The 18,197-nt window shown below is 41.8% G+C and overlaps 1 protein-coding gene across 4 annotated transcripts in view; it reads right to left on the bottom strand.

Moving 5' to 3' along the window:
- TMEM94 (transmembrane protein 94) overlaps positions 1 to 18,197 on the bottom strand; it is a 175,322-nt gene that overhangs the window by 132,936 nt on the left and 24,189 nt on the right. For all 4 annotated transcript variants that reach the window (XM_033961457.1, XM_033961456.1, XM_033961458.1 and 1 more), the window contains exon 3: positions 5,559 to 5,627. In XM_033961457.1, the coding sequence (XP_033817348.1) occupies positions 5,559 to 5,582 (24 nt within the window). In that variant the 5' untranslated portion in view covers positions 5,583 to 5,627. The remainder of the gene's footprint in view (positions 1 to 5,558; positions 5,628 to 18,197) is intronic.

Genomic DNA, 18,197 nt, shown 5'->3' with positions numbered 1-18,197 from the left:
ATGCCCAAGTGTCAACAGATGAGGTAGACAGTAATACAGAATAAGCTAATGATACCCACCGAAATTCATTGGAGGAGCTTCATGCCCCTTATCTCTTATAAATTACTTCTTCACAAACTGAACCAATCACCAAGGCAGAGCTGCTAAAAACTAGCCTGGGGATGGTTTCTTCCCCATCCTAACTTCCTTTGTGCTGTGGGGGATAACATTTAACAAGACAAAGCTGACTTTCCTTGGTGCCAGAGGTGTCAAAGTCCCTCCTCGAGGGCTGCAATCCAGTCGGGTTTTCAGGATTTCCCCAATGAATATGCATGAGATCTATTTGCATGCACTGCTTTCATTGTATGCTAATAGATCTCATGCATATTCATTGGGGAAATCCTGAAAACCCGACTGGATTGCGGCCCTCGAGGAGGAACTTTGACACCCCTGCTTGGTGCTGTTTTCATTACTTTTTGGGGGCTCTTAAATTTGAATAAAAATTGCAACTTTGATAGAGCAGTGTGAGGAAAGGTTTCTTATACAGGTGCAATTGCCATGGGACTATATCTCCTATGCCAGTTTATAAATTAATAAAGCAAACTCTATAAAATAAAAAGGAGTACAGAGAATGGACATCTGATTGTGCAGAGCTCAATAATCCAATGCTTACTGCTTTCTCGCTAAGCACTGTTCAAAGTAGAACAGGGACAACTCTTCTGGTTCCTGCCATCTAGAAAAAGGAAGAGCACTCTACATCCCTCTTTTTTACTGTGATTCTCCACAGATCCATCTTTTTCAGCTCCATTTTAGTGGAAATACCCCTTTTTATAATGTATTGAATTTTCAAATTACAAACAAGCAAATTTTGGTGTCAGGTCAAAAGCGCGCCGGGACAAAGGCGCGCCCAGACAATTGAGCGCAGTGCGGGGGTGTGCGCCGCACAAAATTACTGTTTTTAGGGCTCCGACGGGGGGGGGCGTGAGGGGGGATAGAGATCGCGCCGCATTGTGGGGGGTTGTAACCCCCCACATTTTACTGAAAACTTCACTTTTTCCCTGTTTTTAGGGAAAAAGTTAAGTTTACAGTAAAATGTGGACGGTTACAACCCCCCAAACCCCCCATAACGCCGGCGCGATCTCTATTAAGTAAACTGGGGGGGCTCCCCAACAAAACCCCCCCGTCGGATCCCCTAAAAACTGTAATTTTCTTCGGCGCGTGCCTCCGTCTTGCGCTCAGTTGTTGGCGCGCGCCTTTGTCTTTCGCGGGGTTGTCTATGAACCCAAATTTTACTTGAGTATAGATTTAGAAAATAAAATTCACTAATTGTGAAATCCAGTAAGAAACAATAAGAAAATTTCCAATCATTATTTAGTCCACAAAGTAAGAGATCCAGGAATAAGAAAAAAAAGGATAAAATAGATAATCTAAAGGACAGCTTTAGAGAACATTATCCGACAGCCGGTTTGTTGCACTGTGGGGGATGTTATTTGACCAATAGCCACTCCTCCTCCCTCTTTAGCCACAATAAATTCTAATAATTGTTTCGGTTCAAAGAAAAGATCATTTTTCCCCTCTAATGAAATACAAGAAATACCACATTTTCTTTGTGTCACATCACATGGAGCGTTTCAGAGCTCCGACTCTCTTCTAACAAAGGAACAAACACACACTCTCCAAGGTCCAGACCCATTTAATCTACATTGATGGAACATCTATTCCACTAATGTTGGGCTACCGATAAGCTGCCAAATCCCTTCTTAGAGGGGATAAGACACACACAATGTAACTCTCTAGGCAGCCAATAATCAAATCTCTCCCTCAGCAGGCAACGGGTTAAAGTTCTTGTGTGCAGAAACACTGAAGATGATGCATTGTTACGGTTTCATACTTGGGGACAGAAAAGAAAAAGTAGAACATGATCTTCTGCAGAAAAAAAAGCCAACGCGGAGACTGGGTCAGGGGTTCTTATTTTTCAATGTGAGTAAATACAATGTGTTCACTGTCCTTAGCCTTTTATACTGTATAATCAGTTGATCCAACAAAATATTGTTGCACCACTCAAAATAGAAAGTCTTCACAAACTCACTCATTCATGGCCTACAACAGCAAGGCTCATTTACTACTGTGCTCTGCAATTTCAGTTTACATCAGTAATCATTATTATGTTTTTAAACTTAATGATTATATGATTATGGTTTGTAAATTGTGTTAAGTTTTCATATATTTATCTAAAAAGCTTTTAGTTTTTCACATATTTATTTATAAAGCTTTTATTCCACCTATAACTAAGGGTTCCAACATACATACATAATCATAAAACAGATAAACAAAACTTTAAAACAATATACATTTACATTTACAATATACATTTCTTTTCAAAAACATTTCCTTCTATTCATTTTTCCCTCAATTTTTTATTTCTCAAAAAGCATAATATACAGTTTGGGGAAAATTCTAGAAACACCACCTAAATTTGGCATCAGTGGGTGCCCCACCAGCACCTAAGTTAATTAATAAACGCTGTTTAAAATGGCAAAAAAACAGCATCATTAAAGCGCCTGCCAGCAGAGAAGCATAGAGCGGAGAATCAGCAAAACCCCTGGGAGGTTGAAAAGGAGTCTACACATCCCCCCAAAAAGCTTAGAATTCCTATTTTTAAATAACTAATCTTTACATGTACCAGTTAAGTTTAATAATGTAAAAAAAGAAGTTATGCGACTACTTAAATGAGAAAGCAAACAATAAAATACTTTAAACACCAACAGATGGAAATACTTTTTTGCTAAACAAATAGTTAAGCTCTGAAACTTGTTGCCAGAGAATATGGTGATAGCAGTTAAAAAGGTTTGGACAAGTTCCCAGAGGAAAAGTTCATAGTCTGTTATTGAGATAGACAAAGGGGAAGCTAGGAGTAGAGGTAGGTTATAGGGATAGGAGCAAGAGGTAGTTATAGAAATAGTCAGGGACCATTGCTCAGGCAATAGGCCTGATGGGCCGCTGCGGGAGCAGACCGCTGGGCGAGATGGACCTCTGGTCTGCCTCAGCGGAGGCAACTTCTTATGTTCTGCTTTCCCTGAGATTATAGCATGGAATGTTGATACCATATGGAATTCTGCCAGGTACTTATAACCAGGCTTGGCCACTGTTGGAAGCAGGATACTGGGCTATATGGACCATTGGTAAGACATAATATGACAATCTTTATGTTATTGTGAATAGTACACAAATACTGTAGAATCTCAGCTAAACAGCATTCAATTAACCATTAACTGAATGAACATGAGTAGACCTTGTATTTCCTCTTAGCTCTCCCCCCCCCCCACCCTCTCTTTAAATCTCAGCTTTGCTGGCAAAGATGCCCTCGATGCCCATGTCCTGTCAGTCAAAGAGGTCTACTGCCCAACTCCCTGCCAATACTGTTACTGATCTAAACACGTGCAGGAGTGCCAGTGTTGGTGGCTATAGCATGCCACCAACCACCTTACTATTCAGACAGCATGAGCAGGGAAGGCAGACCTCTTCAGCTGGTAAGCCTTGGGCATTCCTGCCAACACTAAAACTGGTACCGCAGTTTTGGAGGGGGCATGAACCCAATACCTGGACAGAATTATGTATGCACGCAGAGGCACACAGCTTACATCAGGAGGGGCTGGATGAATCATTCTACTCATCACAAAGATTTAGGGGCTAGATTCACTAAGCAAACCGATCGTGTACTGATCGGTGTGCAACCCGACTTCTCTCCAACCCGATTCACTAACCCCTGTAGCAATTCGATCTCGATCCTCCCATACAAATTAGTAAAACCCCATTTTTTTTCCATGGCACAGATATTTTGCATGCATTACACAAGCAAAATATATGCCCCATAAAAAAAAAAAAGACAGGCAAATGTCAAAAAACAGCTGAGGGCCTTCCCCCCTTCCCCCCCCCGACAAACGCAATCCCCCCCAGCGACCCACAAATTGCAGGAGGGATGCCCACTGCCTCCTGCCACCACCCCACACTGCCCTCCCCGCCAACACGAATATGGCAGGAGGGATGCTAATTCCCTCCTGCCACCAAATGACTCACCCCCCCCGGTACTCACCTCCCTGGCACGGCCCAACACCCTGTTAAAAGTTGGGCGCAAGAAGGGTGCTCAGTCCCTCCTGCTGCGTAGGCCTCCCACCCCCACAACCGGCCCGGCCAGGCCCACCCCTGGCCCGGCCCGGCCCAGCACCTCCGTACCTCCAAGTTGGGAGCAGGAGGGGTGCTCAGTCCCTCCTGCTCCTCTGAGTCCAGCGACGCATCTGCCTGGGCCTTAGGCCCCGCCCTGGTACATCATGTGATGCACAGGGAGGAGCCTAAGGCCCTGATTGGCTCAGGTGCTTTGGGTTCCTCCCCCCTTGGGAGGGACCTGAGGTGCCTTAGCCAATCAGGGACTTCCTTAGGGCTGAGCCTATTTTTTTTAATAGGCCTATATTTTGCGGCCTATTAAAAAAAATGAAAAAAAACCAGCAGAAGCCCTGACAGCAGTGACAGGAGGCTGCTTCTCCTGTCACTATTGTCAGGGTCTGCGCATGCTCCAGGATTGCCCAATAGCAATCTGTGCCATGGGTGGGGAGCATGTCAACGATTGTTCCCATTTGCATGAAGGCCTTTTGTGAATTCATCGGCCTGCATGCAATCAGGAACAGATCGGAGACAGAATCGGGGGTTAGTGAATCTAGCCCTTAATCCAGTCCCTTCCAATTTAATCCAAAGTACATAACACAAGCTCCATTCACTACCCATATGTCCAATTCACACATGAATATTTTCTACCACTTTTTGAAAAGGATTTTAATACATCATCACCGTAGGTAAACCTAATTCATTCTAGTCAAATACAAAGAGACAGATTACCACAGGGATCAACCTGGTTAGTTTAGAATGTTTGTAGAATCATCATGTATTCTAGAAATGAGCCTATAAAACAAGGAGACTGACAATATCCTGCGAGTAGGGGGTCTTTGCTAAATGAAAGTAATAGAATAGATCAGAAGAACTATATTGGTTAATGGTTTAAGAGAGACAGGATCTAGATGAGCTTGCAAACACCAATGAACAGATCTACATAGTCTTACTGGGTCAAACCAATGGTCCATCAAGCCCAATAGCCCGTCCTCATGGTGGCCAATCCAGATCACCAGTACTTGTCAAAAACCCATAAAGTAGCAACATTCCATGCTACCGATCCAGGGTAAGCAGTAGCTTTCCCCCATACACTTTCTCAATAACAAATTATGGACTTTTCCTCCAGGAAATTGTCCAAACCTTTCTTAAAACCAGCTATGCTATCCGCTCTTACCACAACCTCTGGCAATGCGTTCCCGAGCTTAACTATTCTCTTGAGTGAAATAATATTTCTGCCTATTGGTTTTAAAAGTATTTCCCTGTAACTTCATCAAATGTCCCCTAATCTTTGCAATTCTTGACAGAGTGAAAAATCAATCCACTTGTACCCGATCTACTCCACTCAGGAAATTGTAGACGTCACCTCTTTGTACAGGATGTGGCATAAGAGCACATCATGACTTGAAAGCACTTCCTACCTTACTCTTCTCATTTGGCTCCATGATGGGGACATGCTTTGTAGAAGGACTCTTTTACACCATCATTATCTATGTAGAAACAAGTAAACAAAAATAAAGTTAATTAATAGAATAAATTCAGCCTTACAACCCCACCCCAAGAATCTCCCAATCCAAGCAGCACTTATAATCTGAAGAGTATGGAATCTTATAGCCCTCCAGACTACAATCAACATCTAAGTCCTGTAATTCCTACCCTGTCATATATAATAGTTGACCATTCATTGAACACCACACCATGAAAGAAAACTCTTAATAAATTGCAGCAGAAATAAAAAGCATAGATGAAGAACATAGATAGATGAGTGTTTCTAATCTACTGCCACATGACAAAGAGGAAATGAGGTGCCAGTCCAATTTTTATTATGAGATTAATTAGCCATGAAAGAGCAGTTAGAAGCCTTTGCCTTTTCCTTTACAGATAAAAATTCCAGTGATCCAAATAAGATTAAAGTATAAACAAATGGCTAAAATGATACCATAAGAATGCCAAATGGCCCTGGAATTCTTTACCACATTAATATATTAGACAATTTAGTGCATTTGAGGTGAAAGGTATAGTGACAAATAGCCATTTAACAAACATCCAAGACAGAATCTTTCAACAGTCTCTGGTTTCTTCCTTTGTAGAACAGAAATAGGAGTTTGAAGCTGCAGAGATTAGGCCCTATGGGGAAGATTCAATCTGACACAAGAAGCGATGCATGTGCTTTCTGGTGGATACTGCATAGCGTGGTTAACTGTAGCACCTCAGCTTCTTCTGCTTTTTCTTCTGTGTGTCTGCTATAATTAGAAAGCTCTTCTGAACAGGGACAGTCTCTTGCATGCACCTGCTAACGCTATAAAAATAATGTTGTTTTGCTAACAGGAACATAGCTCAGTGTCAGCAGATCTTTGGAGAGAATACGAATTGCCATACTGGGACAGACCAAAGGCCCATCAAGCCCAGTATCCTGTTTCCAATAGTGGCCAACCCAGGACCCAAGTACCTAGCTAGATCCCAAGTAGTAAAACAGATTTTGTGCTGCTTATCCTAGGAATAAGCAGTGGATTTCCCCAAGCCTTCTCAATAATGGCCTATGGACTTTCTTTTAGGAAATTATCCAAACCCTTTTTAAACCAGGGCTGTGGAGTCAGAGTCGGGGAACCGGAGACAATTTTGGGTACCTGGAATCGGAGTCGTGGGTGCCAGAAACTGAGGAGTCGGAGTTGAAGGATTTATCTACTGACTTCACAGCCATGTTTTAAACCCTGCCAACCTAACTGATTTCACCACATTCTCCAGCAACAAATTATAGAGTTTAATTATACGTCCTCCTGTTTGTATTAAATCTACTACTTAGTAGCTACATCACATTCCCCCTAGTCCTAGTATTTTCGGAAAGAGTGAACAAGCGATTCACATTAGAGAATGACATGGTGACAGAATTCATCACTGTTCCCGTCCCCACAGATAACCGTGGTAAACCAGTCCCATGTCATTCTTTAAGGAGCAAGGAAAAAATCAGAGTACGAATGGGCACAACCACTAACCCTCTAGCCTTGCACTGAAGAATGCTGGAATAGAAGGACTGAGGTTGAGACAGACACTAAAGAATGACACGAGATGGTTTCCCGTGGTTATTTGCGGGGATGGGGATGGTGATGAATTCTGTTACCGTGTCATTCTCTAATTCACATCTACCCTTTCCACTTCACTCAGTATTTTACAGACCTCTATTATATCACCCCTGAGCTTTCTCTTCTCCAAGCTGAAGATTCCAAGCTGCTTCTAGCCCCTTCTTTCTTTATCGCCATTGTCTGGAGGACAGGAATTAGCCTAGTGGTTAAAATAATTGCTCTGGTTCTAAGCCCACTTCTTTTTCTCTCACTGCCTCAGGTACTGAGATTTTAAGCTCTGTTGGGCAGGACCTCCTGCACCTGAATAGCACTGGTTTATTAGAACTATAAAAAGTTAGTACAGGTACACAATCTCCTTGGGACCAGAGAACTTTCGGATTTTGGCATGGAAGTCAGGAAGATTAGGGATCAGGAACTTAGTGAAAGTATTGCACAACTTACCAGCACTAATTAGCAAATATTGTTCACTTATTGCTTCTCACAGTTGCGCACAAGGGAATCTGCTGCTTTTTTGGATTGAGTATCTGTCACATTGGGGCATGTTTGGCCCCAAATGTGATCTTTTGTATACCTTCAAAAAAATTTTGGTTTTCAGAGCTTTCCACTTTCCAGAATATCAGATAAGATTGTGTACCTGTAATACTGTCTGTAGTCTTGAGGCAATCAGCGAAGGCTAGGTGTGGTCAACCCTCAGTGATTATTTGATTCTCAAGTTTGCCAGCTAAAATGGCCTCAAGCCAATGGCTGCTGCATGTCTCTAGATCATTTCTGCCCTTAAGGAGCACTGCTCAATTATTACTAACCCAAACCATATACACAGAGGCCTAGGAATTAAGGATAAGATATAATAAAACTAAGATCTTACACCACTGACTCAGACAATTCATTGAACAGTTAGGATTTTATCAACCCAACTGTATAGTTCTTAACAGAGCCCCCACCTATCTCTACAAAATAATCAAACTCAAACCTTTGAAGGTGGTATAAGAAGCTACTGACCTTTAACCTTTAGCTTCTTCAATCTGACATATGAAGGAACCCCATGAGAGGTCTTACTATTCTACCAATTTACCGACTTCTGTCCTTCAAAAGCTACTTCCGCAAGGAATTTGCTTTTTGCTAGAACTGTTCATAAGCCAAATTTATTTGTAATAAAAACTTTTATTTTACACTGCCATGTTCTGTTATGAGAGATCATTCACTGTTTATTTATAACTTGTTCTCATTTTTCTGGATGGTTGACTTATTTTGTTCACAAGAAGTTTCCTCCCCATACCTCCTATGGTCATGAAAGAGTACTTGAAGAGTTCATGAAAATGCCACTACCAGTCAGCCAATGCAATGCCTAAATTTCCAAGTATCTTGTGCAATACAGTTTCTTTTGCAAACTAACAGGAACAGTAGTAAAAACAGAGATAGTACTCTTACAATACGTCAAGATAATGTAAAAATGTATCATGCAAATAGCTAAAAATGGGCTTAGCATGTGGGGAAGGTCTCACATTTGGATGTACAAAGCCCATTTACTTCCACAACTTTAGTATAAGTGTCCTTTACAGGATTGACCACTTCTCAGTGCTTTTTCTTTGCAGTAACTGATGGTAAACGGCTTCCAGGCTATATATAAGAAATTAAATGAATGAAAAATTATATAAAGTTCATGAAAAGCAAATGATCAAAAACAGTACGGCAGCATAAATAACCCATTTCTTGTGCACAAAATACCTAGAATCACACATGTAAACTAACTTAGACTCCAGAAAGTAACCTAAGAACTGCAGCTGGACCGGAAGATGCATTATCACGAACAAGTTTATCAGTACCAGCAGTCAGCATGCATTCTTCCGGTGCCCATCCATTACAGCCTGCCATAAAAATCTCCTAGACAAAGCTGTGAAACGTATTTCACTTACACACATCATTGCTCTTCCTTCCCCTTCACACCTCCCCCACCCAAAGAACCCCCCACCTATTCAAGCCTATCATTTCACTTAAAAGTCAAGATTTTCTCACTGGAAAAAATAAGCCGCCTCAAAATAGTTTGCTGGCTTGCGCACATCAAGACAATTAACTGGTTACAGATTACTTATATAAGTTTCTATTTAAGCTTATGGCTCTTTTTTGTTTTCATTTACTGCCTACAACCTTGAAGGCTATCAAAGTGGTATACATTCAGTACAGAGGTAACTTTCCATCACTGACTAATTTAAAATCTAAATTTGTACTTAAAGGCGATGGAGGTTAATGACCTGCCCAGGACAACAAGGAAATTCAGCAATGGGATTTGAAATGGGCTTCCACAACTATTCTCGCTGTTGGCTAAGGGTCAAGGAACTTTCTGTTAGCCACAGGAATCTTCTTTTACAAATATTGCATAGGGAAACGTAATTTCCTGAAGTCTCTGTCTTTTAATCAGACAGTAAATGTCCAAGAGCTACATGTAAGCTGCCACTATTTAATACAGGTAGCTTACATACAGTTGTTAATGCAAGGTTAATACAATCTCCTGGTTCTTGCCACATGGTACTGCCAACATAATGCTTACCTTGTTGAAAAAAAAGTTTCAATATTTGCTAAGTTCAGACAAAGAAACGCTATGCAATGATCTTTCAACTCCGTGGCGTACCTACAGTATTTGACAGCCAGGGCTGATCATTTTTTAACACACTCCCCCCATATTCAAAAATATATTTTTGGTAATAACCATTAAATGAAACGAATGGTCAGAAAAGAACTAGCCTTGCTTTCCCCATCATAAGCTTTACTCAACTGCCAGCCTCAATATTGAGAAAAAAATATCATGAACGTTTCCTACCTTTTTCTTTTTTTGTTTAGAGTCCTGGCTTGCCTGCAAACTTCGGGCCGCTGGCAGCATCAGTCAATAGACGACGACGCTTTTGGTGGACCCAGAAGCTTCTGCTCTGCTCTGCTTCCTGTCCCCGCAGAGGCAGGATGTTGCTGAGGGAAAGCTTCCGGGTCACTGATTGCAGCATCTTCAACTGAATGACCTCAGTTGAAGATGCTGCAATCTGCAGGCTGGTGCTGACGGCTGAAGCACTGGGGAATTTAAGGAACTGGAGGAGCATTCTCCTAGAAGATAAACCCAGGGTGGGCCACTTCCCCCACCCCCTTGGTATGCCACTGCCTGAGGAAGAGGATTTTGGTTTCCAAAGATAGTTTAAAAAAAGTATTAAAATTAGTCCAATAAAAAGATCACCTTATTTGCATTTTCTATTTATAAATGTTTATCAATACAGCTACAAAACTACTTTATTCTAAAGCAACAACAACAACAAATCTTTTTTCTACCTTTTGTCATCTCTGATTTCTGCTTTCCTCATCTTCTCTTCACTCTCCATTCCATCCAGAATCCACCCTCTTTCTCTGTCCCTTCCATTTTTCTGTTTGTCTCCACTCCCTTCCCCATATTCTGGCATCTTTCTCCTTTCCTTCTCTCCTTCCCAGCCCTATTCAACCCACAGTTTGGCGTCTGATTTCCTTCCCCCTTGCCCTGGGATCTCTCTTCTCCTTCCATGCTCTGGCATCCCCTTTCCTTCCCTCTCCATGCTCTGGCATCTCTCTTCTCCTTCCATGCTCTGGCATCCCCTTTCCTTCCCTCTCCATGCTCTGGCATCTAAGTCTCCTTCCCTTCCCTATCTCTGGCATTTCTCTCTTCTCCTTCCCTTCCATCTCCCCCTCTCCCTCTATGCTCTAGCATCTCCTCTCCTTCCTTTCCCTCCCTTCCTGATAGCCTGATATCTGTCTCCTTCCCTTCTCTCCCTCCATGCCCTGGCATCTTTCTCCTTTCCTTCCCTTCCCTTTTTCCTCCCTCTCCATGCAAGGTATTTCCTCTCTTTCCTTTCCTTCCCTCCCTTCCCCATGATCTCTCTTCTCCCTTTCATTTATTTTCCCTTCCCCCAATTGGATGGCTTTCTTCCTTACCCCTCCCTTCCTCCAATCAGGTGCACGGTGCAACATTTCTCTACCCCCACCACCACCACCTATGATAGGTACCTCTCTTTCACTCACTGTCAGCTGCCTTCACAACTCACTGCTCTGCCAGCATCAAGGCTTTCCTCTCTGCTGGGTCCTGCCTCCCCATGGTACGCCACCATTTCAACTACTTTTAAAATTATAATTTTCAAGCTGAAACTCTTATGTTAAGAGTTTCTTCAGTATTAAGAGTAATACATTGGTATACCAAGATTTTCATGCTCCAATACACTTTAGGGCTCATAATTGAAATGGAAATACATCTAAAAACCGGCCTAAATCGACACTTAGACGATCAGTAAGACAAGTCGTCCAAGTGCCGATAATCAAACCAGGTTTTAGACGTATCTAAAAACGACTTAGGCCTTTTCAGTGCTGCTGTACGACCAGAGCTAAAAGGGGCGTTTTAGGAGGAGTTGTGAGGGTGGGATTTAGGCAGGACATGGACTGATAGAAACTTAGTCATACTGCAAGTATAACTGAAAGTTTAACAAAGCTGTCTAGATGGAACTTGTACGTTGTGACTTAGGCTATGTAAAACCAGGTCTAAGTGACAAAAAGGTATCCAAAGTGACCAGATAAGCACTGCAGACAAAAAGTACAGACCCCCCAAACACTGCCCCAGTAATCCCCACCCCACCCCCACACACCACCATAAAAATGGGAATAAAAACGTACATACCTGCCTCCAGAACATCAGCACCTGGCTTAAATAGTGTGTAGGGTGGGCTAGTGAACCATAGAGAGGAGGACCCAGACCCATAAGCCACTCTAACCACTGCATTTATGGTGGAACATGTGCACCCCCAAACCCTACTGTACTGGCATATAGGTGCCACCTGCAGTTGTGAGGACTATTGGGGTGGTAGACAGGTAGGTCTAGTAGGTTTTGGGGGTGTTTTGGAGGGGCTCACCATGACCTATAAGGGAGTTATGTGGCACCCTTTTTGTGAAGTTCACAGCAGTGCCCTGTAAGGTGCCACACTACTCTGTTGCCATGTCTAGGTGTCCAGTCCATTACTTTGCTGGCCGTTCCCACGTCCAAAAGGTCCTTTTCTAGGCATTTTTGACTTGGGAAGAATTTTTGGACGAGAATGAGGTATAAACGATTTAGAGGTCTGGACGATCAAACAGCTGGACATAAAGTTAGACGACTCTTGAAAATCAAAATATTTTGGACGTATTTTTCAAGAATGGGCTTTTAGACACTGCCGACTTTGGGCGACTAGCGACTTAGGCCCAAAACAGTCAGATGTTTCTTTCAATTATGCCCCTCAGAGTTTAGGACTACCAGACAGAAAAGAAACCATTTTCAGGTGGTAACAGTGAAAGCACTCGGCACAGAAATTAAGGCATTCTGGAAAAGTCAACACAGCAAATATTTTATTCTGTATACAAATTAAATACTGAAAGGAAAAGGAGGAGATTAGCTCACGTTCCAACAGGAAAGGAGAAAGAAGGATACAAACAATTTCCTCTGTACATAGGGAGGGGGGAAGAGTATACTCCCTGTTAAACATGTGTGTTAGAAAACTGTGCACAGAAGCACAGCACATAATTTGAATCCATGGCTTATTACATTGAACTCATTGTTTGTTCTACAGTTTGATCTTGACACCATCTCAACTAAGTTCCTGTCTGAACTATCCAATAAAAGTCCCAGTAATCTGCATTTCATTTTCATCCTCCATTACCTGTCTTACCCAGCCTGATGCAGCAGCAGTGAAAAAGCAATCCTTTGACACAGATGATAAATTTCAGATTTGGAGAGGCTGACAGAAACAGGGAAATAGCTAGCACACAGAGCCTGGCCGATAGATATAAACAAGTAGATTAACAATTCTAGCAATGTGGGATAGATACTGTAGCAATAAATTATTCTTTTGAAAGATCAAGAACATGTAATTGATCCCTACCCTGATTCTGTTAGGAAAACAGCCCTAGTAATGGACAGCACAATAAAGTTCTCACAGGTAGATGTACGAAAAAAGTTTCTCGGGGACGGGAACTGAAAAATATTTATACTAGAAAAAAGAGGAGAATGAGAGGGGACATGGTCAAAACACTCAAGATAATGAAGGGAATAGACTTAGTAGAGAAAGAGAGATGGTTCACCCTCTCCAAGGTGAAGAGAACAAGAGGAGTGTGTGGCGCAGTGGTTGGATCTACAGCCTCAGCACCCTGGGGTTGTGGGTTCAAACCCCGCGCTACTCCTTGTGACCCTGGGCAAGTCACTCAGTCCTCCATAGCCCCAGGTACATTAGCTAGATTGTGAGCCCACCGGGACAGAGAGGGAAAATGCTTGAGTATCTGATTGTAAAACCGCTTAGATAACCTTGATAGGCGGTATATAAAAATCCTAATAAACTTGAAACTTGAAACACTATCTAAAGTTAGAAGGGGATAGATTCCGTACCGAACGTAAGGAAGTACTTCTTCACCCACAGAGTGGTAGAAAACTGGAATGCTCTTCTGGAGGCTGTTATAGGGGGGAAAACCCTCCAGGGATTAAAGACAAAGTTAGACAAGTTCCTGCTGATCCAGAACATATGCAGGTAAGGCTAGTCTCATTTAGGGCACTGGTCTTTGACCTAAGGGCCACCGCGTGAGCGGACTGCTGGGCACGATGGACCACTGGTCTGACCCAACAGCAGCATTTCCTATGTTCTTATGTAGGACTGGACAAAAAAGCCAAAAGCACCAGTGGCAACTAAGCTGCAGCCTGAGCACATAGAATCCGAAAAGTCTAGCAAAGGTTTTTTGTTGTTGGTTTTTTTTTGTGGAGGGAGCTGGTTGGTTGGCTTTGGCTTGCAAGAGATCTGCTTCATGAAGGGGCCGGGGGAGATAGTTTTCCTCAGTAAGGTTTCCCATGGGGGTTGACGTTCCGGGGGGAGATTCTCTATATGTACATAATGCACTATCCCCCATATACTGGTTTGTTCTTGTAGCAATATAATGGGAGAGACTTGGGTGGGTTTTTAGACGTATTTTTGTTTTGATTATGAGCCCCATAGTATACATTTTACAGGTTACAATTTGCCATAGTTCCAGGGCAAGGTTTTTCAATACAAGTTTTATCCTTACTCAATACATACTAGGGATCTAATACCAATATACATAATATGCAGTTTACAGGATAAATTTGACATAGTTACAATGGAAGATTTATCAATATAACTTTTTATCCTAATGTGCCGCCGCTGCTGAATATTTAAAAAAAAAAAAACGGCTTGGAGAGCTCCGGGGCTCTATTGGGGAAAATGCTGCCGGGTCCTGCCTTCGCGGAAACAGAAAGTAGGCAGGACCCGGCAGCAAGAAGAGCAAATGCTTCACTAACCTTTCTCCCGCAGCGAACGCTTGCTTCAGGGCTCTCAGCATGTGCGTGCTTGGCTTCCCTTCTCTTCCCTCCGAAACCGGAAGTTATGTTCGGGGCGGGGAGGGGGGAAGAGAAGGGAAACCGGCACACATGTCAGAGCCCTGGAGCATGAGTTCGCTACGGGCTAAGGCGGGAAACTTACAATTTGTTGCTCTTGCTGCTGGGTCCTGCCTACTTTCTGTTCCCGCGAAGGCAGGACCCGGCAGCACTTCTCTACATCGCTCCTTAGTTTTTATGAAGTGGTGCAGTGAGGGGCCATCGGCTGTGGTTACCATAGCCAGCACTTTACTGGCGCAGGCAGTAGCAGCAGGAGGATGATGGTGGCCTTATGTAATCAATGAGGCGAGCCCAGCGGTGGCGCTGCAAATTTAATCACATCACTCGTTGTACCAATGTCCAGATCATTTATAAAGATGTGAGAGCAGATAGTTGTAGAATGAGTTTGGATTAACAAGCTTTGGGCTGTTTGTTTCCTAATAACAGCATCTTAGTACAGAAAATTGTGCTTTCTAAAGAAAACCAAAATTTGTGATCTGTTGTCCTCTAGTGGCAGAACACATGTATAAATGCCAACAATTTTACTTATTTGAATTTGGTTCATGTTTTTTCAGTAGTAGCTTGAGTCAAGTTATATTCATATACAGTATAAGTATTTAACTGACTCCAGAAGGGCTTCCAATCTAAGTTTATACCTAAAGCATTGGAAGGTTAAGTGACTTGCCAAAGGTCACTAGGCATATGAATGAGCTTTGAACTCTGACTCAGTGGCTCATTCCCCTGCTCTAATCTGCTTCAATGCTATGAAGAGGCCTCATTCCAAAACATTACCTTCACCCACCCAGACAAGACTAAAGTTAAGAAATGACAGCCGGCATATTATCCATTAAACAAACAGCTTCCTTGAATAATTCACAGACAGCTACTAAAGTTTCAAGTTTAAGTTTCAAGATTATTAAAATTTTTGATTAATCGCTTAATCTTGCTTCAAAGCGATGAACATACATAATAGGAAATAATTAAAATTAAAATTTTAAAATTAAAAATAAAACATTAATTCATATATAACCATTAAAATAAAATAAAAGTAAGCAGAGGGCCTTATTCAATAGGCTTTTCATCACTGAAGTGCATTTTTCTGATCCTAAGCCAGGTTTACGATAAGAAATAGACCAGTCTGAAAAACCCTAGCATTATATGAATGTACGGAGTCTGTCTACAGACTCCGTACATGCATATAATATCTTACCATCAGAAAATAACCATTGAATTTAAGGAACTGTATTTCATAATGTGAGTATTGCTTCCTATTTGGTCATTTCCCATCATTTTAGTAGTTTACAGACAGCTGTGCAGCTTCTACACAAATTGCCTTAGGGCCAGAGTCATTAATGCCTTTCTACCATTGTATCTCTATGGGAAAAATTCTTTATGACTCAGACTCTTCGAGAACACACCTGATCTTCACTGGAACCTTTATGTCTATGAGGAAAGCATATACCAAGATCACCACAATATAATGTGGAGTATTTTCAGGTTTTGATTTGTTCTTCTTGTTGTGAAGAGCAGAGTTGTGGAGTTGGTATACCAAACCTTTTGTTTCTAGCTCTCATCAATTCCTACTGATATTAGGCTTTATTTTTATTTTATGTCCTGGATCTAAAAGTACTGCTAAATATAAAACTTTAGATTTGGCATAAAGTATAAAATGATAATTTTACCATATATTATAATGTTTATTTTGAAGATGGAGTCAGTGTCAGTACATTTTTACAAATTCTGATTCTAGAGCCCTGGTGAAGAGTATACCGGTAATAGCTTTCATCAGCACAACAGACAGAACTTTAAATCCTTGGTCTTAAGGCACCATCACAAAAAAAAATAAATAAGAAACAACAGTCCTCCCAACTGTCCAATTTCTACCACCTTAGATAGCAACTTAATTGCTAGTGAATTTAGAGAGACAGTCCTCAGTAGCTGAGCCACTACCACCATCTTTTTCAGAAGACCACTGAAGAGTTAAGAAATTTGCATAAAATGGAGGAAGTGTATGCAAATCAAGTTTATGCACATTCATTGTAGATATCCTGAAAACCTGACTGGCAAGGAGGTAACTCTAGGACAAGAGTCAAGAAACACTGGGTTATGATACAAAATTTTTTAGCTTTGGCAGACCTGCAAGATTTAAGAGCAGTGAATGGTTTTCTCCAAATGTCAGTCTACAACTCCTTATGACTTCTCTTCCAAAGCCCCTAATTTATATCTTGCTGTGTGTTTTTCCACTGGTTCAGAATCATTATATAAGGTCTAAAACCAAGCTATTAAGCATCATCCTCTTATAGGGAGCTCAGGCTTGAAAAATATTAGGAAGACACCTCAAGATGGAAGAGAATCACCATCAGGAACATCTCCCAATCAGAAGGAACATGTACTAATAATAGTGTCTCCTTGCAAGCAAAAGATCACAACCATGATGATCACCTTATATGGGCTTTGCTGACCTGCCCCTGGAGAGATAACCATCTTCAGCCTCTTGAATCAGGCTTTCCCCCAGATCAGACAAGGATAAGCTAAAGAGAAGGTAGGGGAGGTGTCCACAGAAACCAGTAAGGCCTTCACTAGGTAATGCATCATCATCACCACCATGTGGCACCATTGCCCAGAACTACTTCAAATAAATTAGTATTCTACAAAGATATTCTGCAAAACTCAAAAAGATACTGACAGAAGGCAAAAAATCAAGAAGAAACATGTGCAGAAAGGACTACCGGGTGAAACTGAAAGAAGCCAAGAGAGAGATACATCTCGCGAAAGCGCAGGCGGAAGAACAAATGGCTAAAAATGTAAAAAAGGGAGACAAAATTTTTTTCAGATATATTAGTGAAAGGAGGAAGATGAAATATGGAATTGCTAAACTAAAAGATGCTGAGAACCAATATGTGGAGAGTGATGAGGAAAAAGCAAACGTGCTAAACAAACACTTCTGTTCTGTGTTCACAGAAGAAAATCCTGGAGGATTGAGATTGTATGGCAAAGTAACACGAGAAAATGGAGTAGAGTCTGCACTATTCATGGAGGAAAGTGTTTAAGTAACTTGAAAAACTGAAGGTGGACAAAGTGATGGGACCAGACGGGATCCATCCCAGGATACTGAGGGAGCTCAGAGAGGTTCTGGCAGGTCCTAATAAAGACTTGTTCAACAAATCTCTGGAGACAAGAGTGGTTCCTGGGGATTGGAAAAGAGCGGATGTGGTCCCTATTCACAAAAGTGGTCACAGGGATGAAGCGGGAAACTACAGGCCAGAAAGGCTCACTCGGTTATTGGAAAACTAATGAAAGTGTTGCTGAAAGAAAGAATAGTGAACTTCCTAGAATCTAATAGGTTACAGGATCCAAGGCAACATGGCTTTACTAAAGGTAAATCTTGTCAAACAAACCTGATTGAATTTTTTGATTGGGTGACCGGAGAGCTGGATCGAGAACATATGCTAGATGTAATTTACTTAGATTTCATCAAAGCCTTTGATACGGTTCCTCATAGGAGGCTCTTGAACAAATTTGAAGGGCTGAAGTTAGGACCCAAAGTGGTGAATTGGGTTAGAAACTGGCTGTCG

The sequence above is a fragment of the Geotrypetes seraphini genome, chromosome 10 (assembly GCF_902459505.1).
Source record: "Geotrypetes seraphini chromosome 10, aGeoSer1.1, whole genome shotgun sequence".
NCBI classification, from domain to species: Eukaryota; Metazoa; Chordata; class Amphibia; order Gymnophiona; family Dermophiidae; genus Geotrypetes; species Geotrypetes seraphini.
The sequence above is the reverse complement of the archived record's forward strand: the minus strand, read 5'-3'. Positions and strand labels throughout refer to the sequence as shown.